This window comes from Parasteatoda tepidariorum, chromosome 10 (assembly GCF_982258835.1).
Source record: "Parasteatoda tepidariorum strain Cologne lab strain chromosome 10, Ptep-v5.0, whole genome shotgun sequence".
NCBI lineage: Eukaryota > Metazoa > Arthropoda > Arachnida > Araneae > Theridiidae > Parasteatoda > Parasteatoda tepidariorum.
Window position 1 is genome coordinate 61,163,881 of NC_141764.1, and position 27,947 is coordinate 61,191,827.

General features: G+C 30.5%; 1 protein-coding gene across 1 annotated transcript; it reads left to right on the forward strand.

Moving 5' to 3' along the window:
• LOC107451656 (hemocyanin F chain) lies at positions 1–27,896 on the forward strand. Its single transcript, XM_087153951.1, has 9 exons — positions 1–427; positions 6,445–6,662; positions 8,111–8,319; positions 10,091–10,490; positions 13,441–13,569; positions 19,807–19,935; positions 21,964–22,150; positions 25,209–25,432; positions 27,411–27,896. Exons 1-9 carry the CDS (start codon positions 196–198, stop codon positions 27,597–27,599), a joined length of 1,917 nt encoding a protein of 638 aa, XP_087010077.1. The 5' UTR covers positions 1–195; the 3' UTR covers positions 27,600–27,896.
• The last annotated feature ends 51 nt before the right edge of the window (positions 27,897–27,947 follow it).

Below are 27,947 nucleotides of genomic sequence, written 5' to 3' on the forward strand. Positions count from 1 at the left end.
GCAGACTTCTTAGAACATATTTCGCTTGATTTTTGGACAGCAGGATGCAGCCACCTTTTTCTTTCTATTTTACGATCGATTTTGTTTCTTTTTTTGTTTCTTTTAATCTTGACACAGCAGTTCTTGGATAAGACAAACCCCGTATAAAAGCCTTGCACTGAACAGAGAACTCGCCAGTAGCCCAGAGAACCATACATGTTCGGTTCTTTTTACCACAATCAGTTTTCAAGCACCATGCCAGCCGACAAGCAACGTCGTATTTTGCCTCTGTTTGAGCATTTGACCTCTCTGACCAGGTCAGTTTTGCCTCCTGAAGAGAGAGATCCAAGGTTGAGAAAGTTGGGAAGATTGCCACGTGGTACTCTTTTCTCCTGCTTCCACACTGAGCATCTTATTGAATCTCAAGAGCTTTTTGAAACCCTCCATGGTAAGTTCAATACATATTTTGCTTTTAAGTTTTAAAAAAAATAATGCCGAATGAATAAAAAGTTATTTTCATTATTAAAAATATGATTTTCACTTTTAAAATTTTTGATATCTATATCAACTAATAATTTTTATGAATTTAATTTTCTGGAGTAGACTAAAAATATAATTCCTTTATATTCTATTATTAATCGCAACAGCATGCATGCTGGATATATTAAATTATTATTTTGGATAATTATTATTATTATTATTACTATATACAATATTTTAAATTATTATTGGGATGAGAAAAAATATAAAGTTGTGAAGAGCTTTTCGAAATACTGCATTATAAGTTCAATGGATTTCTTTTTTAATTTTAAAAATACATATTCACTGCAATGTCGAATCAATAAAAAAAGTTAGTTTTATAATTAAAAATATGATTTTCAGTTTTCAAATGCTTGATATCTAAATCAACTAAGATTTTTTTTAAATTTAATTTTCCTGAATAGACTAAAAAATATAATTCTTTTATATTCTACTATTAATCACAATAGCACATATACCGGATATATTAAATTATTATTTTGGCTAATTATTATTATTATTACTATACACAATATTTTAAATTATTATTGAAATACGAAGAAATATTGAATTATGACTGAATTATTAAGTCATAATGATGCTATATTATATTATAATTCATAAATAATATGAATTAATTATATATAATTCATAAATAATTAATTCATAAATAATAATAATATTCATATAGATAATAGTCATACTGAGAACATACTTCTATACTTATTACTGAATATGTTAGATATATTTTGTTACAAAACTTGCTAAAATGTAATATAAATAACAAAGTTAAAAATAATCTTGCAATAAATAAAAAAATAAATTTCAGCCTTCTAATTATTTAGATAAAATCTACGATTTTAATGCAAAATTTGCAACAATTTAAAAAAATGCAGAATATCAATTTAAAAGGTATTTTTGTTTTGGTGCATAAGTTACTTGTGAAGAAATAAGTTAAAAATGTTATAAATTTTGTGTTAACCATGAGTATTTGTTCATGAAACAACGTTTAAATAGGTTTTAATATAAAGTTTCCATCTGGTACAGATTGCAAGTATAACAACTTTGCATTCAATCAAGAAACATATACATTGCATATAGATGTTTGATATTTTACTATATATTTCAAAGTTTGATATATTTCTATATTAATTATGCTAATTTTACTAAAATTGAAAATGATTGTAAAACCATCAAGTTTCAAAAAAACTTATTGATCTAATATTTTATTATAATTCAATGATATGTCCTACAACTTTTAAATAATCACTAAATATATACTTTGAATATTTTTGGATATATAATTTTTATTATATTTATTATTAGATATATTTAAGTGTGTAAAATTACTCAATATATTTCACATAATTAGTACTAGAATTTATTTAAATTTACTACAATTATCTAAATTAAAAGGGAAAAATATGTTTTATACATACATTTAAATTTTTTTGCATTCCTGTTATATAAGTAAAATCTAAAACAGTAAGTAAAGTGAAACCCGAAGGAAAATTTTTAATGGAATTTTTTAGTCAGAATATTGTTTTGTTTATTATATGGTATATGCTTGAAATAAACAAAATCTTCGGTAAAATGTCATAAATTAAATTGAAGTATTATCTAGATATGTTTTGTGTTATTTTAGTACAGAAGAGCGAAACAATTTTAAAATTTCGGAACTAGGATTTGTAAAACAGTATTCATTTACTAAATGAGATTATTTTCTAAAATTTCAAAAAAAACGATGATTTTTAAAATTTTTTAAAAAAAATTTAAAGTTAAATTAGTGAAAAATGAATTATATTATTTATAATTTTTTATAAGCAAAAGCATAATTTCTCAATAGATAATTAAATAAAAAGCTTTTTCACAATGTCGAGTTATTTACTCAACTATTAATAAATGTGTCTGAAAATTATTTAATTTTGTAAAGCATAAATTAAGTACTATAAAAAGATAGTATAAAAGTATCACGAATTTTATTGTTACCAGAAAGCTTCATTAAATAGTATAAAGTCAATTATTTAACTTCAAATACTATAATTATAAAGCTGTACTAACATATAAATTTACAAGTATAATTTTAAAAAATGCTATCTTTAATACCAAAAGGAAATACAGTATAGATGTATATGTTACCGTTAAAGTATATAATGCAGTTATTTCATAGAATACCTAGTTATTCCATGAAATAACTGATCGTGTCCGTTAAAGTGAGTAATATATAATTTATTTGACACTTTAACTAGTTATTCTATGAATTAACTAGGTATTCCATAAATTAACTAATGAGTGACAGTTAAAGTGTAAAATAAACAGTTTATCTAAAATGAAAAAACTAGGTATTCTATAAATAAACTAATGATAGACAATTAAAATGAAAAAGAAGCAATTTATCTAATTTATGCAGCGTATAAATGGTATTTATGGAAACGTACCATAAAATCATTTGTTACAACAAGGATTACTAAAATGACACTTGGAATTACAAAGAACATTATTTCTAAAACAAAAACATTTTTTGCTGACACACTGGGTTTTACACGAACATTTTTTAAATCCCTGACCAGACCCTAAACTTTGAGCTGTAGCAACAGACCGGAGAGATATTTCTACATCCGGTACTTCTTCGATTTTAATAAATTTTTGTTCGCAGACACTGAACTGGGATCGGGAATATAATTGTTTTATGCGGCCGTTTCTTGAGCCCAATTAGAAAAATCCTTCTTGGGTTATTTTTGTGATGATAGCTAAAATAGATAATGCAGTAGGGGTGGAAAGTAAATGTATTTGTCATGAGAGATATATGATGTAGATTATTTTACACTTTAACGGGCTGCAGATCGTTATTCTATGAAATAACTATTAGTTAAACCATGAAATACAAGAGAGTTTTACACTTTAACTGACACGATCAGTTATTTCATGGAATAACTAGGTATTCTATGAAATAACGGATTTCATACTTTAACGGTAACACATACATTTTCAATCAATTTCAAGTTATTTCATGATGCTTATATTTTGTTTTTCTTTCTTTTTTTCTGCATAACTTTTTTATAATCATCATAAATAGAAAATGGAATTAGTTGAAATTTATTTTTATAAATATGGAAATATATGTAATAAAAAAACAATTAAAGACAAACGAAACAAATGTTCATTAAAAACATTCAACAAATATGAAAAAATTTATTTTTTGAGGAGAGAAAAGTGATGAATTGAAGCAAATTTTCCTCATAAGCATCCAAATATAAAAAAAGTATGATTTTTATTTGAGAAAGAGAAAAAGATGAATCGAAATAAATTTTAATTGTAAACAACCAACAAAAAACAATGATGTTTCCTTAAGTAGGAGAAAAAGATGAATCGAAACAAATTTTCATCATAAACATCCAAAAAAAACAAAAAAACAATGCTCCTTTGAGCAGGAGGAAAAGATGAATCGAAATAAATTTTAATTATAAAAGACCAACAAGAAAAAAAAAATTTTTTTTTTGGGGGGGGGGGGAGAAAATAAAAAGAGTTATTTTAGAAAGCACATCATTTTTCGTACTTTTAAAATTAAATAATGTAGTTTGCATTTTATTGATGCTAAAAATCTGCGCTTACACTTCTAAAATATTAAATGAAAAATTCATTTTGCTCAAGAAATCCAAATAAACAGCAATTAAGTTAGGGGGAACTTAAATGAACTGTAAAGTTAAGATACTATTTCGAATCATTTTTGTTTTTTAAAACTACTTAAAACAATCTGATAGCATTTAAACCGATGTTGAATTTTGTGTCTGTTTGTACATTTCGTTTCCCCAACAAAAGCCATTTTTTCCCCTGAAAAGCTTTTGAATCTCAGTTGCTATTTGAAATTCTCCTTCTTAAGAAATCTAAAGACAGTTTGAATGTATTTAATAAGATTTTAAGGTAAGTCATGTTTCTGTTCTAGTGGAACTGTAATATCGTGTGATAAAGTTGGAGGACTATTAACTTGAAATCTGCCAGGGTTTAACTCCGAATCACATTAAATCTACAAAAAATTAAGTCAAATCAAGAGGTTCTATGCTAGGATTCAATATACTTCAAAAATTATAATCGTGTAGTATATCTGTATTCCCTTTTCCGTTCCCTTTCTCCTTTTTTGCTATAAAACTAGATACATTGAAAGAGGAAATTTTTTTACCCTTTATTTGTTTGAAATACGGTTGATGTGATAACTTCAATAAAAGCGTTAAAGTTACATTATCAAATGAAAGAAAATATATGTAACGAAAATATTAAAAGAAAACCTTGACTCCTTGAAAAAAATTTTGAGTTTCCGTAAAAACTTTGCTTCATTAAGAAAAAAAAACTTTTAACGAAATCAATTTGGTTATGTTTTATAATAGAGTCACATATTAATAATAATTGACAATAATCTAGAAAATTCGGAAATACTTATTATCCCTGCCTTCAAAAAAAAAAAAAAAAAAACTTTAAGTATTTTTAACTAATTTTAATTGCGTAATTGCGCTGTGTGTGTACGAAATTCCGGATCAAATAACGGTATAAAGCACCGGCACTTTGGGAGCATCTCCCGTAGATTCCATTTTTTCTTAAACTCCATTTTTACCGTAAGAAATTATACCGCAATTTTTGCGATTTATTTAATTAGTGTGATTTAATGATTTGATAGTAATTATTACTGTAAAAATTACGGCATATCCCATTTTTTGTTCCGTAACATGTTCTCGTAAAAAGGAATTTTTCTGTAAAAAGTACCATCAACCTGTTCAGGTACTTTTTACCGTAATTTGATCAGAAATTTGTCACAGTGTGGTTGGTGCAGGGGAAAATACAGTAGCCTTAAGCATTTCTAAAGTTCTTGCAAGAATAATGATTAAAAATTTACTTTTAGTTTTACTCTAACTATACACTGTCAATTCTAATCCGATGTAAATACTTTACACATGCATTATTCTAACCTGATTAGTTAATTGTTAAATACTGGTATTTGATGAGTCCTGATTTAGAATCAAATTTTTGATTGAATTGATACTTTTAACGTAAATATTATTAATAAGAATCACGATTTGCGATAATGTGCCTTATAGTCCTAAATAGGGAACATTTAAAACACATAATAATCGAAAATAACTTGCTAAAAAAGTACAAAATCTTATGCATTTCCATTAGCTTATTTTTAAATGTTGAATTAAAATTAATCTTGATTTCTTTTTATATGGATGTAAAAATAAAGAAGAAGACATACAATGTAATTCTTAAATTTCTTTCGTGTTTAAAATAAATATATTTTTATTAATTAATATACAAAGATCCATTACATTATGACCACCCTGCTAATAACATGTAGGACCACCTTTAGCCCTCAAAACTGCTAGCACCCGCCATGGCATTGATTCCACAAGGTGCTGATAGGTAGTCTGAGATATCTGGTACCAAGTGCTCACCAACTGGTCCTGCAATTCCTTCACATTACGAGGGGATAGAGTAGCAACACGAATTTGGTTTTCCAAGTAGGACCACAAATGCTCTATTGGATTAAAGTCAGGGGAATTTGGGGGACAAGACATGACTTGAAAGTCACTGGAATGTTCCTCAAACCAATCCATGATGATTCGACCCTTATGACATGGTGCATTATCCTATTGGTAAACACCATTCCCCGCAGGAAAAGCTGGTGTCATGAATGGGTGAACCTGGTCTGCAACTATGTTCAAGTAGCTTACAGATGTCAGGGATTGTTCTATGAGGATTATGGGTCCTAATGTGCCCCATGAAAACATTGCTCCTAGGTGAGAAACCATGAAAACCTGGGCGAGGTCATTATTATAGATGGAGGGTGGTCATAATGTAATGGCTCTTCGGTGTACATTTATTAATTAATATATTAATTAATATAATTATAAAATAAGTAATGTACATGCATATTAATTAATATTGTTTATTCAGCTGCCAAGGACTTTGAAGATTTCATGCGCCTGGCTGAACAGGCTAGAGACATTGTTAATGAAGGGATGTTCGTGTATTCCACTTCTGTAGCTCTTTTGCATAGAGATGACTGCCGAGGAGTCACTGTTCCTCCCATTCAAGAGATCTTCCCAGATCGATTCATTCCATCAGAAACAATCAATCAGGCCATCAAAGCAGATCTTCAGAGAAAAGATGACGTAAGTTCATTTCATAAAATGGGGTTGTAGTTATAAAGCACGGATAAATCAGGGCAACGTTTTTAAAATAAAATTTTAAAAAAATTGCTTGAAGAGGTTTTTAATTTGAAATATTAGTGATTTATTTTCTTTTGTATTTTCGGTGTAAAAAATTCTGGATCAATTTACAGTAAAAAGTGCCGGTACTTTGGGTACATCTTCCGTAAAAACCATTTTTACCATAAAATGTTTATACCATAATTTATATTTAATTACAGTGATCTTATAGTACACTGTTAAAATTTTCATTCTTAAATTATGGTAAAATAACTGGCAGCTGTCTGCTCATCCGATTAACCGTAAAGTTTACAGTACGGAAAGTTTTTTTTCCTTCTTGGTTTTTTAACCTCTTACAACTAGCATTTTTGAAAAGGGTAAAAAAAAAAAATAGTTATTTAACTAAACATAGGAGCTCGACATTTCATAAGGTAGTGGGCACTGGAGATTCTTCATGTGTTGAAGGGAATGGAGGAAATATTGTGGTGTCAACACTAGGACTCGAACTCTAGTTTTCATGAGATTGACAGATGAGCCCGCTCGGCTATGATATGTATGCAGTTGCAAAAGCTAAGTAGCTTTAATAGGTGGTTCTAGTTTGTGCGATAAAATTCTGATTGTTTAACCGTATTAAGTGAAAGCAGTTTTTCTCAAACTTAACAGTTTGATTACCGTTTTATTTACGATTATTTGACTGTTTTGATTAAATATGGTACAATAACCACACACACACACACACACACACATATATATATATATATATATATATACCTTGTCATTACATATCCACCTAATGTTAACATGAATTCCTACGCCGAAGGGTGTCTCCTCAAAACCTTGCTATGTCGAATTTTTTTCGAAATAGAAAATGAACTGTAAATAAACTATAGTAAAAAGATATGACGTGGAGCCATCTTTGACCAAGAAATAATTCGACTTCTGCCACACATAGACGTCACAGCCTGTTTTACAGGGATAAACTGCAAGTCATAACCACATAAATAAACTACAAAGACAAAAAAATCAATACTTTGATGGGTAAAAATAACCTGGTAGAACAAAAACATTTAAAATCAAATTAATCATTATCTGTCAGTCCAGAAAAGATATATTCATAAGAGGAAGTCTTAGTGTTCTTCTGTAGCATTTCTCGTGTGTAAGTTTACTAATTAATAATACAATTAATTATTTAAGATAATAATTAATTGTGTTATACTTAACTTCAGCTTTCTTGTTCATAACTATTATCATACATTCCAGATTTCTTTATTAAACATTTGTTAATGACTTTCAATATGCTGTTACTATGAATCATTTTCAATAAAAAATATTGAAAATATACTGTAAAGGTGATGTTTAGAGAACACCTCTCAGTTATGATCTAAAAAACTTCTCTTTCAATAATTTTTAAGGCTCCAGTTCTTGTTGATACTATCCAAACTGGAAACATTTTGGATCCTGAATACAAACTTGCCTACTTCCGAGAAGACATTGGCGCAAATGCTCACCATTGGCATTGGCACATTATTTACCCCGCCACTTGGCGCCCTGAAGTCATGGGTAAAGTAAAGGACAGGAAAGGAGAACTTTTCTACTACATGCATCAACAAATGTGTGCCAGGTAAGTGCGTCTAATCATTTATGGTCATTTTATATTTAAGGTACAATAGGAATAGAGCATAAGGGTATAATAAGAATAGAAGAGTGATCGGTAGTAGTGAACTAAAATAGTGAAACTACAGTAGTCGCTACATTTTTTGTAGTTTTTAGTGTAGTATGCTAGTTTTTTAAAAAGTAGTGTAGTGAATAGTGCGATACAAAAAAATAGTAGTTCGTAGCGATTCCTGGCAACTAGTTTTTACTTTAGTTTAGTATATGAACAGGGCTGTAACACAACTATTGTTTCGAATTTAATGCGTACGAATCTTATCGGGTCTGTCAAAAGACGCAATTTTAAATGCCTCTGTAACTGTGAGTTAACAAGAACTGCGCATTTAGAGTCACAAATAACTAATATTTAAGCTAGCCATTATGAATAATAGATGATTTATCATTCTGGTCACACTTTCACATGCGAATGTGAATTCGTAAGACAATGATGCTATTTCAAAAGAAGAGAACATAGTTTTGATGTACTTAATTTCTTAGGGGGAAAAAAAGAGCATTAAACACTTAACGAAATTGCAAGCATTTGATAATTTTCTAACATCTTTTAAATTAAATATTTCGCTGTCAAGAAGGGGATGAAAAGTTTGAACAAATTTTAAAAAAAAAGGTTTCAAAATAACAAACTGTCTCATGTAAACATGAATAAATATTTCTAAATAATTCTTCATGCTTAATATCAGCCAATTTTTTTTATTTAAAACCCTTTTGGGGTAGACTATATTTGAGGGTGCCCCTTGATTCTCGCCAAATTGTGATCGCTATTGATCGCCAAACTGGGCGATGTTGAAACCCAATCGCGATTCTGATTGGTTTAGATTTTAGTGTTATTTTTAAATGTTCAACGGCATATGTAATTTCAGAGGTCCGTTAGTTCTACGTTGGATAAAGGCTGGTAAGTTTACTTTTAAATCTGGTCAATAATATCGAAGGTATGTGGGCAGTCATTAAAAGAAATTTAAGAAAAATATGTCACCGCTAGTCCGGTACTACAGACGCCATTTTCAATTCGTATTTCTGTGGCGATGGAGGTACTAAGATTCTATTCATGATAAATTTAGACAGTATTTAACTGTTATTAGATAATTATGTGTACCTAAATCTGAGAATATTCAAACTTCATGAAGGAGTTGCTTTTTTCCTTTTCTTTCTGCGCCTACTCCATTAATTTTTGCTTCGATTCAAAATCCTTTTAATTGGGTTTATTAATTTTGCTTATATTGGGTTCATTGCAAGTTTGGCCGATGTTTTATTGAAATATCACTATGCCTTGGCCGACATTCCTGTTACCACGGTGTTCCGCGCAAACAGGAATAGCGCCAACATAAGTCGCCAATTTCGCCAAGGGGCACCCTCAAGTATATTCCCCCATCCTTTTGAACATAAGGTGTAATTTAATTCTTCAGGAGTAGTAGTTACTGCAATTCCACACTAGATTGTAGTCACTAAATTTAAAAAAACTAGTTGTAGCTAGCTACATTTGTAATACAGTAGTTTTAAATGTAGCTTACTACAAAAATGATGTAGTTTTTCTTACCACTGGAATAGAAGTGTTTTTTTTAAACGAACGATTTTTTTTCACTTTGTTTAAATTATTTTGCAGGGTATAGTACAATAATAGCCTTTCTTTGTTGTTGGTTTGATTGGTTTCCAAGCTATTATAAATTTTAAATTTAACCTTTCATTTTTTTGAACCACATTATAAAAATTCGGCAAATTTATTACAGATACGATTGTGATCGTCTATCCACTGGTCTTCAGCGCATGATTCCTTTCCATAACTTCAATGAAGAACTCGAAGGCTACTCCCCCCATCTGACATCTCTGGTCAGTGGACATCACTATGCCAACCGTCCATCTGGCATCCGTCTTCACGATTTGAACGATCTCGTAGACGTTCTCGACATGAACAGATGGAGAGAACGACTTCTCGGTGCCATCCACTTGGGAGTGGTGATTGATGATCACGGAAACGAAGTTGTGCTCACTCCAGAACACGGAATCGATATGCTGGGATCCATGCTAGAATCCAGTTACGAATCCAAAAACCGAGAATATTATGGAAACCTCCACAATTCTGGACACGTCATGATGGCTCGTATCCATGACCCAGACGGCAGATATAAGGTACTAAAGTCATTTAATAAAATTTACTTTCTTCTTCTTTTCACATCCTACCTGATCTGCTGCAGTCAGACCAGGTCGAATAAACCGTTGACGTAAGACGAGATATCTTCTCTGTTGAGTTCAAGACAGTCCAAGATATGTTTGGGAGTGACCTAATGAATCTGGGCAATGGGAAAAGGTTTTCACTCCACCAGAAAAATTTAGACATTTCTGGTAACCGCTAGTGAGAGGCGATGGGCAAGTTTAGGTAGATGTGTCTTCCAAAAAAGTAAAGAGAGAATCCTGGTTCAACCACCATGTAGTTGTTGGTGGTAAAAATAAGAGTGTATAGTTTATCTGCGGTAAAAACTCCCCCCTCCACAAAGTCTGAGGCAGTCTTCTGCTATGGAAACAAGGACAGCACATTTCAGACAGGGTAGTTCTCCTCACTCTAGGGCTAACACAATAGATCGGAGAAAAATATTACCTTCCTCTCACATCCCCGGGCCAAAACTTGTTCTAAACAGTGACCCAGCACTCTTACTTGAAATAGTTATACCTCATTACCATAGTCACCACCACGGGTTCAGACGAATGGATAGGGGAGCTCTTACTTTAGACAAACTGCAGATACAGTTTTTTTTGAGTGAAGCACCAGCGATAGAAATCTGTCTTTGCTCCTTCACCTGCAGACATTAGCTGAGCATAAAGGTGTGACCTTCATGCCTTGGGTGACACTAACATGAGTATAAATTTACTTTCTACTTAAGTTAATTATGTTCAAAACTGATAATTCTCTTCGTGCCTTGCATTTTTTAAACATGGCGGTAAGTACAGGGTAAGTCAAAAAATATTTATTAAAAATTTATACATGTGCTGAAACTATATAAGCAAGTTTTGATTGTACTCCTCATAAATGTTCGATATATGCGGAGCTTAAGAAGCTGTGATGTGGGGATTAGTCAAGTCGTAGGATTTTGAGGCAAAAACAAGCAATCTTTTACAAATCCGCACCAGAAAAAAATCGTTTGGGGTGAGATTTAAGAGTCATGGTGGCCAAGTGAAGTGTGTATTGTTTGCGGTAGGTGCGAGATCATTCCATCATGGTTTTAGCGTGTTGTTAAGGTGGCGTTTTTTTCTGTCCGTTTTGTTTTTGCAGGAATGTTGCTGATTTATTGGATGGAAAAATTGCTCTGCATGTATGCGCATTTTTGAAGACTACATTTATTATACATTTCGTTATGCACCAATGAAATAGGGGTATTCATTTCTGACTTATTTTGTATAAGGTACTAAAATCATTAATAAAACATCATTTATGAATATTTTAATGACACTCGATGTCTTCATTACTCAGAATTTCAGAGTTAAGCTGTCATTTATAACCCTGATAATTGATGCAGTTATCAGGGTCATAAATAACAAATGATTAATCAATGATTAATCAACTTCCCATTTTCGTTATTTATAATAATATTCACAACCTTCACAATTTAGAACTCGTCTTTATAAGTATTATTTACGAACCTAATTGTAAATGCAAGATACAGACATGATTTATGAAATCTTCTTATTTAACAATTTTATTTTAATAATGTTCGCAATCTTCTGAATTTAGAACTCGTTATTATGGACATTATTTACGAACCTAATTGTAGATATAAGGTACAGACATAACTTATAAAATCTTCTCATTTAACCATGTTAGTTTAAAAATGTTTGCTACATTCACAATTTAAAACTCGTCATTATAGGTAGTATTTGCGAACCTAATTGTAATGGCAAGATACCGATATGATTTATAAAATCTCCTCACTTAACAATGTTATTTTAGTAATGTTCACAATATCTGAAATCCAGGACTCATTATGCGGCTCGTATTTAAGGAAGTGACGGTCGTAGATGCTTAGATGAGTTAAAATTATGTAATAAATAACTTTATGGTTATTTGATTATATTATTTATAATATTGAACTCAAATCAGGAAATAACATGCAAACTCAAATCAGTAAACCTTGAGACCTTAATGGTTCAAGGACGGGGATATAAAAATCTCGTTGCAGGCTACAAAAATTACTAGATAGATTTTATAAAGTTACATAGTATAGATTTATCGACCTCTGAACAGGTTTCCCCAACTCATATTTTGGAGTGCTCAGTTATTAAGGTTATTTTTACTAAGGTTTTATTAAGGTAATAATTATCTTGGTAGTCCATTACTGATCTTGGACTTCTTGAAGGTGTTTGGCTTCATGGACCTATTCTAACCTTGCTGGACTTCGGGGGTGTCAACGACAACAACTACAACAGATTTATCGACAACATTTACGATAGATATGTAAAATGCCGTGCAATTGAAAGAAAAAAAACAATGCAGGAGCTTCACTATAGATTTCGAGAAAAGTGACTTGACAGCCATTTTCCTTAGAACGATTAAATAAAAATTAAAAAAAAAAAAAGATAAATTCAGTTTTAAATTTTTTTTTTTGCAAATAGTTAACTTATCATACAAAAATGCCATATATATAAAAAGCTCTATATTGAATTTATGTCGCTTACGTTGATTTTTCCATTGCGAGGTAGTAAACAAATAAGAAAATTGCGTGAAAAAAAACAGGAAATTTTTTTTTGTAAAATAAATCTACCATAAGAAATTGCCCTAGTATGGCTATATTGGCCGAACACTAATGCTATACAAAGACAAATGAAAAATTGATTTAGTGCGAAAAACTGAATTGACTTAATCTATGTTGATATCTATGTTTTTATTACATTGTCAAATTTTTTAAAAACAATTTAAGTTGTTGTTAATGTTGTTGTTGTATGGCAATCTTTGGTATTTAAAATGTTATTATTATTAATTACGTTGAAAACTCTTGTAATTCTTCTTTTAATTTTAGTCTTTTGAAAATTATATTATGCATATTCTGAATATTTTTGAAAATCATTATTTGTTTTCTGTTTACGCTAGGAAAATCCAGGTGTGATGAGTGATACATCAACTTCCCTTCGGGATCCTATCTTTTACAGGTATCATAGATTTATCGACAACATCTTCCAAGAGTACAAAGCAACTTTGCCAATTTATGATAAGAAAGATGTAAGTATGCATACTTTAAGCAATTTATATATATAAGTTACGAAATATTTTTAAAGCAATAAAAAAATCAGTATAAAGATGTAAGTATGCATTCTTTAAGCAACTTAAATATATAAGTTAAGAGATGTTTTTAAAGTACTAGAAAAACAGCTTAAAGATGCAAGTATGCATTCTTTAAGCAGCTTAAATATATAAGTTAAGAGATATGAGATATTCTCAAATCACAAAAAAAAAAAAAACTAAAAAAAAGCAGCTTAAAGATGTAAGTACGCATTCTTTAAGCAGCTATAATATAAAACAGAAAAACGTAGGGGAGAGTTGGACAAAACGGGATACCATTATTGTTTTTATTTACTACGGAATATCTGTTAAGGAAAACCATACATTATTATTTTTTGGAGCTATAACATTTATGGAAGCACACAAAAAACATATTTTAAACTAATTTTACTGACTGTGAAATAGAAAAAAAAATTAATTTGCAAACTCTTACATATCCCGTTTTAGCATGCCTGGGTTGGATGAAACGGGATAGGATTTACAATGTTTAATTTTTTGCATAAAACTAAGTGAAAAGCATAATTAACTGAGAGAGAACTGCAAAGCAATATTTCTATAAACTATATTCATGGGATTTTACTGTTCAAACACTTTTATATAGATTGTTGTTTTATAAGTAAGTACACAAAAAAATATGATGCTACATTTGTTTTTAAAGACTATGAGTTTTCAAACATAAAGGCTTATTTCCGCAATTTTCGTTGTCGAGATGTGCCTTGTGCTCTTAAGAGAGATTTCTTAGCAGCTTTTTCTTCAATTCTCTTGGTTCTTTTTTGTAATTTAATCCTCCTTTCCTTTTCTTCCATTTCTAATTCACTTTTATTTCTAATTCACTCCATTGTTGTCGCAACATTCCTGAAAGACTCTTTAATAATCAAGTATTTAAATTCTTCAGTAAACAATGAGAAGAATTCTTTTTAGAATTGAATGTAGATAGAGTTGAGCAATCCAGAAAATTGAGAAGTTTATATATAAAAAAGCTTAAGTCTTCATCAGAGAAATACATTAAAATTAGTTCTAAAGAAAATGTGAAATCCTATAGTCGAAAATAAAATGCTTAATAATGAACGCTAATAAACAAATTTTGCATTACTATGTAAAGAGACTAAATTTTTCAAAAATATATATAGCTAATATAAATAAGTTGTTCAAAAAGCCTAAGCCTACATTAATATATGGCTATTTTAAAAGGTAATAATCCTACACATAAATAGGTGGATAAAACGGGACATAAAAAACTCTATCCCGTTTTATCCAACTCATAAGTGTCCCGTTTTGTCCGACTCCGACACTTTTTGAAATAAACATAACTGCTGCCTAAATGTGAAAAGAAAATTAGATAGACTGCACATAAAATATTGGTAAATAAATGGTTTATAAAATTTAATACTCACCGGAATTTTATTCCCATATATGTAGGCAGTACAATGTAGAAAACAACGCTCGTAAATGTAGAAAATGGCAAGAAAATAGAATAAAAAAGTTCTGAGACCTACAACTTTCTATCAAATAGTGATCTCGTGACGGTACGCACCGAGAATGATATAATCACGGTCGAATAACACGTTTCTGTCGTTGTCCACTAGATAGCTGCAATAGTCTAGTCCCTAGGCGACGTATCCCGTTTTGTCCGACTATCCCGTTTTATCCAACTCTCCCCTATATATATATATATATATATATATATATATATATATATATATATATATATATATATATATATCTATCTATCTATCTATATATATATATATATATATATATATATATATATATATATATATATATATATATATATATATATATATATATATATATATATATATATATCTATATATATATATATATATATATATATATATATCTATATATATATATATATATATATATATATATATATATATATATATATATATATATATATATATATCTATATATATATATATATATATATATATATATATATATATATATATATATATATATATATATATATATATATATATATATATATATATATATATTCTTAAAAAATAACTAAGGTAATGCCATTAGTTACATACAAAACTAGGCTTAGAATGATGAGGGAATCAATTAGCCTTTTATAATTAATTGAAATTAACTTTTAAAAAACTAGTCTTCAAGTTAGTTTTTTAAAAAAAATATAGCTGAAAAATTCTTTTAATATTTTTTGAATAAAATAAATAAATGAATAATGGGTTAGTTAAGCAACACGGAGCATTTGGATATCGTTCCAAAATCCTTCAAGATCACAGTTTTCCTGTGATGACATCATTTTTTTAAATTATATTTCTTTATAAATATTTTAAATAAATATTTAATTTTTCGCCATAGATGGCGCCACTGAAAAACAAGAGCAATCGCTACCCCTCTGCCTAAACAGGCATGCGTGAACAAAATAAATATTTTAAATAATTACATTAGAAAAACAAACTTAGTGAAAGTTTTAAAGAAGTGTAAAATATAATTCACAATTTTTAGAAGTTTCGGGAACATTCGTACTAAATCTGGTTTGACCGTTCTGCTAAAAAATTCACCAATCAAATTTTCATTTTCCAAATCTATATTTCAAGTGAATTTTTATTTTAATGAAAAGATTGCAATAAGAAATACTGTTGGTGCAGCGTCTGAAAATACTATTTTGCTTTAAAATGAAACGTTTGCTTTCAAAACAGTTTAATTCAACACAAAATCGTTGGTTTTTAGAAAATGGAATATATCCACTCTTGTTTTAATATTAAAACCGGTTAAATTGCTTTTATCTGTTTTTAAACGGTTGAAGCAAGCTCCAAAAACTCCAAGTCAAAGAACTAACTGATTATTTCTAAGGAAAAAAGTAACATAAAATTTTAGCAAACGATTTCAAAATTCCGCATTTTTTTAAATCGAATTAAATTTTAAATTTTTTTTTAATAGATTTGAATAAAATTACGACAGAGAAATATGTATTATCGTTCATTATTCTAACATGCACTTTTCGAATTGGTTTTCAGCTTTATATAAAAAGTATGAATAAATTCAGTTTTTTTACATACTTTAGAATAGAAAACGTTCTCAAGATAATTCTCTAACTACATAATATGTTGTTTATCATAATATGTTATGCTGTACTGCATTATATTCTGTATTTTGACTCCTTTGTGTAACAGTGTTCCATTTAATGATTTTTATTGCGTTAATTCAAATTTATTATTTTTTCGCCAATTTTTATTCAGAAATTTTAATATGTTTAATATCCATGAACTAGTAAAATTAAATGTTTCAGCAATTGAAAGTTTAAGTGTTTAAGAAATACGAAAAGACATTGAATCTAAGAAAAAGAAATCGAAATATTAACAAAATATTATTGTTTTTTAGTTTATTCTGCTTGTTATTTAAAATTTGACTAAGTTAGAAATCAAGATGTTAGATAAAAATATTTAATATTTTTTTCTAATGTCCTCTTCAAAATATCTTTGAGATTAAATAGCACTTTTTATAAAATTTAAAAAAAAAAAATTACGCGTCTCTTATTTTAAAATGCGTTTTTATTTTAAGGAAAATAAATTCGTTGTAAGTTAATAGAAGTACACAGAGTTAATTTTTCATTATATAAGTACATAAAAGCATGTTTACTAATTTTTATTTATTCCGCATGTTTTGAGCGGAAATTAAAATGGTTAAAAAAAATTAGAAAAACTATGCGCGTGCGTCAGTATAGAAATGAAAATCCGCTCTTTGGTTTTAAAATGGTTTGCATATGCTTTCAATTTTTATTTGACTTGCTTTAAAATGCAAGATTGTATTCAGGATTTCTAGTGTATTCAAGAATTTCTTTTACGAAATCTTTTACAAAATGGCAGCATATTGAGCAAAAATCGACATAATAAGAATCAAGTAGATTATTCAATCAACCAAAAACTAAAGAAAAAAAGCAAAGGGAACTGTATTTATTTTATAGAAAATATTAAGCGAAGTTTATGAAAATTGAAACAGTTTTAATAGGACTAGAAATTTTAAATTTGCGAAATTGTTTAATATTAAACGCTACCTTTTTCTTTTCTATGTAACTTTCAGAACTTATTGTTATATTCTGTTCTAAGTTAAGAAAAGACCATTGCGGCATAGGATTTAAGCAATCATCCGCGACTGCATATAATTCCGTTTTATTTCGTTATCAAATTGTATAAGTATGCTTTCGAAGCAATATAAAAACTTTTAAGGGTTAAACACGCCAAGCAGAAATTTAATTCAAGCTACCTTTTACGATATGTATCATAGAATTAATAAAAAAAAAGGTCATAGTTTCATAGCCTTACTGAAATTCTATACTTGGAGACATATTTCGATTTATAAGGAGAACATTCGTTCTTGGAAAAGAAACAACAATATGACGTTGTAAGAGCATTGGATTTAATTGGACCACTAAAAATGGTGAGTCTTATGTTGACTTGTCCTTAACAAATTAAATGCGAGATTAATAATTTTTATTTTTGTTTCGCTGTAGAAGAAAATCGTCTGCAGGCAACAAAATGTATTATTCTTTCATCAATTTCTTTAAAAACGTATATTTGCTATGATTTTTAGTTATCATTTTTATTAATTTTTATTGCTTGTTAATTGATTACTGTTGTTAATAACTATTATTAATAAAAAAGCAAGCAAAAAGGAGGCTGAGCAACGTCGTTTCAAGAGTTGGTGAGATTGATATACGTTCTTGCTTGAAGCTTGGCATCCATTTAGCGTGCACTTAGATGCAAACAGGCCCTCTCCATAGAGATAATGGTTTTTTCTTAACCTGCTACGGAGCAGGGCTAAAGAGAATACAAGGGCTAGTTCACTCCGCTCTTAGAGCTGAAGCTATGATTTCCCTCCTCATGACGTCACTGTGTCCACAGATCTCGGAAGATCGCACGCAAAGATATGATAACTTTGCATCTTTCTCTTTGTAAAAATAAGTTAGACTTTTTCTGGTTATTAGCCTTCAAACTTTACGTAATTAACACATTATTTCCGTTCATAAACATAGTTCAAAAAAAACTTTCTTGGTTAATACAAAAATACCATTTTAAACTTATAAAAATGTTTTGCTAGTTGGTGAAAATGACACGATAAATACTTTATTTTAAAAAGTTCAGTTTTAACTTTAACTATTAAGAAAAATGAAGGCATATATCGACACTTTTTTTATCTACATATTCTTTTATAAAGATAAGTTAAATTTAGAATCCCTGATTTTAAAATACATCGTTAATAGCAATTTGTTCATACTTAATCATTAGGAAACATCAACCTTAAACGCTAATTACTGAAACAAAATAATAATTTAGGTTCATAATGACATCAGAAATTTTACAATTGTTTATAGACATTTAAATTTATGATGATATAATTTATAGATATTTAAATTGAAGAGAATATAATTTTTAAAAAAAATCATAAATATTTAGAATAACTACATTAAAAAATATGTTATGAAATTAGGAGAATTTCAACTATATACTATATATTTTATTTATACTTTTTACTTACATTTTAATTTTCTTTGACTTTATCTATTTTTTAATTCTTTTCACCTGCCTTTCTTTATGAAGTAACGAGGCGGTTTCTACTTAGATAATGAATTTTTATAAAAGTTCTTTACGACAGAATAAACTTATTGCTGTTTTATATTAACTGTGTCATTTCGGAATCCATTCTTTACATAGCTGTTCATTTACTTTAGGGAAAACGCGAAAAATTATACTTTTTCCTTTTGTTTTTCTATCAAAATTTTTTCAAGTTGCAATCGCGCAAACTGGCATTTCGATAATAGTTTTAAATTCTTGTAAATTCACTGCAAAAACTGAGGAAAGTCATTATAGAAAATAACAAATGTCTTAGAATATCTCGCAAAAAGAAATGATCCAATATTAGTTAGAGCTAGTAAGGCCAAACGCTCCGTTCTTGAAGTAAAAGTGCGAGCTTTGCGCCAAAGTGACGTCACTAGAGAGACGTCAGTGGATCGGCGCGGCGAGAGATACTTCAAAGGAGTGAACCAGCCCCTCTATTCTCTTTAGCCCTGGCTACGGAGTATAGTACATTTTCAGTAAATGGTCATATTAGTTAAAAAATAAAATAAAATGGACTTTTCTGAAAATAATATGATTGTGTTTCTCATTGATGTCTTTAATGCTTTAGTTGGACTTCGCTGGAGTTACTGTTGTCAATGTCACAGTTAATGCCAAACTGCCCAATGTGGTTAACACTTTCATGAAAGAAGATCAGTTGGAACTTTCTCACGGTATCTCACTTAAAGGAGCTGTAAAGGTAAACACATTGCTTTATTATCGGATTGCGGGTTTTATGCGTTGTCCTTTTCATATACTTAATAAAAAAAATTCATATTTTATAACAACACTCTCTTAATAGTTAGAAACATGTAAAATAAAAAGTAAAAATTGGTTAGAAAAATACTGATATACGTACTCTAAGAAAAAGTAGTATCGTCGAAACTACCAGAATTTGGTAAAATGTGCGGTGTTTCTGGCACTGTGGGACCACCAAAAGCCTCGTAATTTTTACCAAAACGCTTTGGTAATGATTTTAGTAAAATTAGCAACAAAGTATGGTTTTATAATATGTGATAAGTGGCTGGGTGGCGCAGTTGGTTTGTTGTCGGCCTTCTGAGCGCAAGTCTGCGGGTTCGATCCCCGGCCCAGACACCGGATTTTCGGGATGCAGAAAATTCTCAGCGGCCATGTCGTATGATTATGCGGCACGTAAAAGATCCCTGGAGTGCCTTATTGGCTCTTGGCATTTCCGGCAAAATTAAATTCCTAGTTCACTTTAGCATCCAAATAGAGTCTCGGTGCTGCCATCTAGTGCGTCAGAAACTGGACGTCCAAATTAACATGACCAGCGGTATCTCACCCATTGTGATGGTCCTGAAAGAGTGGATATCACCTCTGGAGAACGCACTAGGTCTGCTCATCGGCAAGACCGATTGTGCAGCTCATTGGAAATAAAATAATAATAATAATATATGATAAAATTGTGTAAATGTGGTAAAACTGGGTAATTTTATCACGATACCTTCGAGAATTGCATAAAAGCCCTTTATTTGGTTAAATTTACAATTCAGTTTTGCATTTCTTACTAAATGTGGGGTAATAAGAAATATAATTTTGAAAACCGAAATTTCTCGCGAACCGTTATCTTATGAACGGAAAACGTTATGGTTTTAATGCCATATATTTTGGTTTTATTAACCAGAATTATAGTTTCTTTTACCAGAAATGCCATTACTATACAGTACTGTAATTTTGCCAGAATTGTTTTCTCCGTGTGCTTTTAGTTTCCTTTCAAAGAGATTATCAAAATTTTGTGACCCAAGTTACCCCCATCACTTCAAGACCAAGCAAGATAAGTTTACAGAGCTTGGCTGTTTTATGACATAAATCACAATATAAAGTATAAGTAATTTAAAGTTCAAAATTTTCAAAGATAAAAAGCTATAAACAGAAGTAAAGTATAGCAATTTATTTCTTCGTATATCACTATATGCGACGTGCTTTGTCTACAAGGATACAGCACCAAGCGAAACATGAAATTTTGATTTCAAACAAAATCTATTTTTCATTTTTTACTAGTTATGGAATACTGAGTTCGAATATCTTATTTGTTTTTGGGGTCAAATAAAATAAAATATTAGTTCCATACATATTTAACCTCAAAAACATTCATCCTACATTATTAAGGTAAAAGTACAAGTTACGAAACAACTGCCCTTAATATACAGTTAAAGATTGTCAAAAAGTAAAAATAATTGGATCCCCTATTGATTATTTTTTCAAATAAAAAATAAAAGCGCTATTGGACAGTAATGAGGTTGTCGACATTAAAAATCAGCAAAATCTGTGTGATTGCTGAGGAAACTGCAAAGAAGTGAAAACAGATTATAAGAAACATGTTCAAGTTTCATAAGCCGCCAAGTTGGTTTCGGTCATTTTAATTTTTATAACTTTTTTTAGTCTTCTCTTTGCTTAAGTATTAATTTGTGACCCTATTGTACATACATTCATTTTTTCTAAAATTATTAGTCAGGAATTCAAGATGCAAAAAATTCTAAAAACATTAATTATTGATTAATGAAATTGTGAATTTTTCGAATTAAAACATGGTAATAACAAATATATAATACTGTCTGGTAATCACGAGATGCGAGCTAATCTCACTTCTTCTTCATGAGCTCATCTTGTGGTTCCAGCCAGTTACTTAAGATGTTTCAAAAATACAGCAAACTATTCAAAACAAATTGAATCAATGAGCAAAAATACTGATAATGTTATTATGCAGGTTAGGTATGAGCATCTTGACCACGAACCATTCAGCTACAACATCAGTGTTGAGAATTCCAGTGGAGCAGCTAAGCACGCTACTGTCCGAATCTTTTTGGGACCTGTACACGATGAGTTGGGAAACAAACTCTCCATCAACGAGTCAAGGAGGTTTTACATCGAACTTGACAAATTCCATGCTGAATGTAAGTGTGTTTTAATATAATTTTTTAAATAAAAAATTGTACGTTTAAGGTTTAATCTAGCTTTGCTTAACGGTCGTATATCTACTTCTAGCCATTAACATTTTTTTCCCCATTCAGTCGTATGTCTGCTCTCAGCCGTCAAAGCTTTTTTGCTGTTCAGTTGTATGTCTGTGAACTGCCATCAAAGCTTTTTTATCGTTCATTCATGTGGCTGCTCTCAGCCATCAAACCATTTTTACCGTTTAGTCGCATGTCTGCTCTCAGCTATCAAAGCTTTTTTCTCATTTAGTCGCATGTCTACTCTCACCCACCAAAGCTTTTTTCTCGTTTAGTCGCATGTCTGCTCTCAGCCATCAAAGCTATTTTCTCGTTTAGTCACATGTTTTCTCTCAGCCATCGAAGCTTTTTCACCGTTTAGTCGCATGTCTGCTCTCAGCTATCAAAGCTTTTTTCTCGTTTAGTCGCATGTCTGCTCTCATCCATCAAAGCTTTCAGCCCTCAAGGATTCTTTTTACCATTCAGTTGCATGTCTGCTCTCAGCCATTAAACCTTTTTTTACCCTTCAGTTGTATGTCTGCTCTCAGCTATCGAAGCTTTCTTACCGTTTAGTCGCATGTCTGCTCTCATCCATCAAAGCTTTCAGCCCTCAAAGATTCTTTTTACCATTCAGTTGTATGTCTGCTCTCAGCCATTAAATCTTTTTTTACCCTTCAGTTGTATGTCTGCTCTCAGCTATCGAAGCTTTCTTACCGTTTAGTCATATGTCTTCTCCCAGCCATCAAAGCAAAGAACTATACTGATCTATTGAAAAATAGATCAGAACTGAACAATAGTATTTATAATATTTTGCGAATTGCGCATAAGTGTAATTGCCTTTTCTCTTCATAAATATTTTTTCTTTCATTATCCTATAATTTGCATTCTTTTAAGAAAAATTAATTACGACCATTATGACAATCATGTGTTAGCTCAATACAATCACGAGAAGTTAACTTAAAAAAGTAGAAAATAAAAATGATTTTTCAGTTCTAAATTTTGAAATAATTTGATAATAATTGATAGCATATGCATATTAAATATCGTGAAATTAATCGAATAACAATTACGAAATTCTGATTGAAAATCCCTTTTTGTTTTCAAAAGTTGGCTAATTCTACAATTACAATTGTATTTATTAAAAGATTTATGATTGAAAATAAATTAAGGATGCATACATTAGTTTTTCTTCTATAAAAAGATATGTTTAAGCGAATTTATTGATCGAAAAATCAATAGGAACCTATGCATTTATTTTTGAACTCAAAGTCATATTGCCAATGAAATTAATTACGTGAAAGTTATCTAAATAAGAATTAAAGCTATTTTATTTTGTAACTGATTTATTTTAAACTTAATCCATTTGTATATAATTGATGTGGTTTACGTTGCATTTAGAGTTTTTTTAAAATATTTTTTTTAAAACTATAGCGTGAGTCCCAGTTTACTCCACACTTTTAGTCGATAGGTTACCAGCATAAAAAAACTCAGTTTTACTCAAATGTGGGAAAAGAGCGTTCAAAGTGTGTATTCAGTGCTGTGAAAGTACATTGTTGATAAATTTCTACCCAATTTCATCCAGTGGTGCAAAATGTCACGGAGAAAATAAAAGCGTGTTATGATGAACCAAAATTGTGCGCTTCAAACAATGCGCTTGAAATCAGGATTTAACATTTACTTAATAAAAAAAAACTATGAGCCTCATTAAAAATAGCACAAAAATAATGAGTGTTATAAATCAGTCGTTACCTTCTTGCTATCTCAGATTACTTATTACAATGATTTCCAAGCAGACTTCAATTTTAACAAGGAATCTACATGTTAAAGGTGGTAATTACGGAACATCTGTATTGTTACATTTAATGCGTAGGAAAACAAGGCTAATTATGGCCACTAATACAAGATTTGGCATATTTTAATTATGGAATGTAGCTACATTTAGATATCAAAGATATTTTATTATTTTAATTTAATTCCAGCTACAATGAAGATGCAGTTTTTAGGTCTGAAGAAATTTATTTCTTTGTCGCTATAGACTAAAAATTTATTTTAACTTTGAATTAATTTATTCTAGAAGTATAAGTATTAATTTTACGATTATAGCACAAACTAGGAGGGGTGGTTGAGCGTACTAAACACGTATTTTTAGTGTAGGGTCTAAAGTAATGTGTGAAGACAGGAATACAAGAAATGACATGAAATGTAAAATGTGTTTGTTTACAAAATCAACGCGAAGTTCTTATTTGCAGTAATATAGTAAGTATAAACGTTCAAAATTGCGACCAATAATAGTAATACGAGCTTAGGCTCTGAAAGACTTGTCACAATTTGGAACATTTATTATGAATGCTCTGTGACTGCAAATAAGCACTTTGACGTTGATTTTGTAACTAAACACATTTTTCATTCCGTATCATCTCTTGCGCTCGTGTCTTAACACGTCGCTTTAGACCTTTTATTCCTATACAAAAAGTGTGAGCTGTGATGGCTCAAGGGATAGAGCGTTCGCCTTCCAATGAGGGGAACCGCGTTCGAATCCCAGAATCGACTGGTCGATACCAATTCCGCATCCAGCTTGCACCGACCACAATGCTGACGTAAAATAACCTCAGTGGAAAATGGATCATGATTTAGAGTCCCCTTGCCGTTAGGCTAGCTTCGGGTGGTTTTCATGGTTTTCCTCTCCATGTAACGCAAATGCTTGTTAGTTTCATCAAAAAGTCCTCCACTTAGGCAAATTTCTCCCAATACTTGATCCAAGAGTTCCCTCGTCTTCCGGATTGAGCTCAAACTCACAAGGCTACGGAGGTGAAAATTAGTAGTTGCAAACTCAAAAGATTGGGTCGGCTGTTCAACTACGGTTATAAATATACAAATAGTGCTTGTTTTAGAACTCTCAGGAGCCGTGCAAGTTTTTCACATGACTAGAGAATCACCTTGTTTATAATATACAAGGGAAGCGAATTTCGCAGACGCTCCTTTTTTGTGTAAAATAAGTCACGAAGCTGATTTTTATTTGCAGTGGCTGCTGGCAAGAATACAATTACTCGCAAATCCATTGATTCTGCTGTCACCGTTGCACCAACACCAAAATTCTCTCAACTTCAATCTGGAGAGGGAATCAGCGAGAATAACACCGAGTTCTGCAGTTGCGGTTGGCCCCAGCATCTTCTTGTTCCAAGGGGAACTCACAAGGGCATGGACTTCTATCTTTTTGTTATGCTTACAGATTATGAGCAAGATCATGTAAGTATTATAACAGATTCATATTCAATCTACACTGACAATTGACGCACCTTAATATAAGACATGGATTGTTGCATAAAATAATTATTAATTGTACTGGATCCATATATTAAAATTAATGTCATGAATTTCGTTTCAAAAATGTAAATATTTAGAGACCGTTAAAATAATTTTTTTGTCAAGCTTGGAGATGGGCTCACATAATTGTGACTGTAACAAGGGAAGAGGCGAGGACAAGGAATATGGCGATTCACGCTTAGAATACATAATAATATAAAAATACATAAAATGAATAGACTGGAAGAGTACGTTTTTCCTCTTACGTTCATTTTAAATGGATGAAAGGACCTATTGTGGTCTAGTGGTGCCATCTATTGTGAGAGATGGAAAATACTAGATTTTTTTGTGATAAGCAGAACTGCGGCGGCGTTGCCGTAGATGAGTGCCTGAGAGAGTTGCATGTTACGGTAATCCAGGGTCACTCAAGGTGGTGGTTAGGATAAGAAAACTCATCATGCATTGAAGGGATGGTAAAAATATTCTGGTGTCCACACTGGGAGTTGAAGCCTCTGTTCAACCGGTCGGTTTATCCCTATTAGATTAAGTACATACCCACCTTTAAGGAGTTAAGTGTCTTCATTAAAACTTCACCACATACCGTTTTATTTCGATGGTTTAATTTCTATTAAAAAACATCGGAGCTAATTAGGCTTAAATTAAGTAGTTTCATAAAATCGTGTCAAGTGTTTTTGTTATACAATGTGGCATGCGTCATAGGATATGGTGAAGTATGACATTTAGTTACAAATGGGAAGAGGGGTTAAAAATATTAAAAAAAGTGCGGTGGCATTTATTGACAATCCATATTTATTATTATACGAATAATTTTTATACATATAGTCAGAACTATTAATAGGATACATGAATTATAATAGCAGATAATATTTTACCAAGAACCAAATGCACTCGGTTCTGGGACAAAAACGAGAAAAGTAACTCTGTTTTTAGTGACCAACAATATAATAAGTTTAATAAGCATCTAGTCGGTGTGGTGGGTTAAGTATTTATCATCACAATTTGGGCCACGCTAAAGGCTGAGTGTCCTATCGGACTGAACTTACTTCGATTGTATTTCTAGCCATTCGAAATCGAATCTAATGACTTTTCCTTGGCAGCTTTATAGCGGGGAAAATTTATGCATGATTGGGTGGTTGAGGAGTGTGCTGCGGAAGCAAGGTGATTGTTACCGCAATCTGCCATTTAATCTAAATTGTGGCATTGCTGTGTGGGCATGCACTAGCATCGACTTCGAATTATAATCTAAATAACCCAAATTGTAGCCAATATAACAATAGTGTAGCTATAGTGGGACACTAGCATTCAAATTATGATAAATATTTTGCTGTGACGTTTCAGAAATGTAATCGATTCAAATATAATCAAGTTTAAAATAAGCGAGCATTTTAAAATCTGTTGACATCGAATTATTGATTTGTTATATGTTCTTCCTGAGTCACCCCTTTCGCCCCTTTTTGTCACCACCCCAAGCATAGTAGGCTACTAATAAGGTGGTACCAATCACCTATTTAATTTGGGGAAGCAAGTTCAGTCAGAATAAAAAAAACTAAAAAAAAACGGTTTGTCATAAAATTTTATGAAAATTTTACACGTCCAAGAAATATTTACCCTTAATACCAGTAATATTTTTCTTATGAATTTAATTTAGTTTATACTTGACTGTCAAATTCAATTAACAATTGAAATCTTCTTTTAATACACTCTTTAAAAATGAAAGAAAAGTGATTATTAATGGTAGACCCATAACACGCATTGCATTTTTAAGTTTTTCTTGTTTCCAAAAAAACATGAAAAGTTTCAATTTGTGCAATTTCTTAAAAATTAATACGCATTACCAGTATTATAATAACATCTAATACAGATGTGAACATCTATTACAATTCTTAAATTTTTAATTAAGGTTGGTACCCTGAATGCTCAAGCAATCTGCGCTGATGCTGTCAGCTACTGTGGAGCTAAGGATCAGAAATACCCTGACAAGAAGTCTATGGGTTATCCATTTGATCGAATCATCAGGGCACGCACAATTGCTGAATTCTCTACTCAGAACATGAATTTCCAAGAAGTCAAGATTCAATTCAAAGAATGAACTCTAAATGAATAACACGAAGAAAATACATCAAATTTTGTGATTCAAAATCAATTGGTGTACAAACTTTAGTTATTTAACAATAATTTTGTGCTAATTTATTTTTAGCGAGCAAAAATGAAACTAATTATAATATTTTAAATGTTAGAATACATTCAGATTTACCTTCACGATTATAAGATATAACTTTTGAGATTTCAAAGTATGTCCTCAACTTGTTTTTATGACGTTTATAAACTTGTCTTATAAAAGCTGTATTGCCATTTATACAATTGAAATAAAAGTGTTATTTTAGAATCATTTGTACATTTTTCCTTTTTCAAGAGGTAACTCTATTTTGTTTAGACG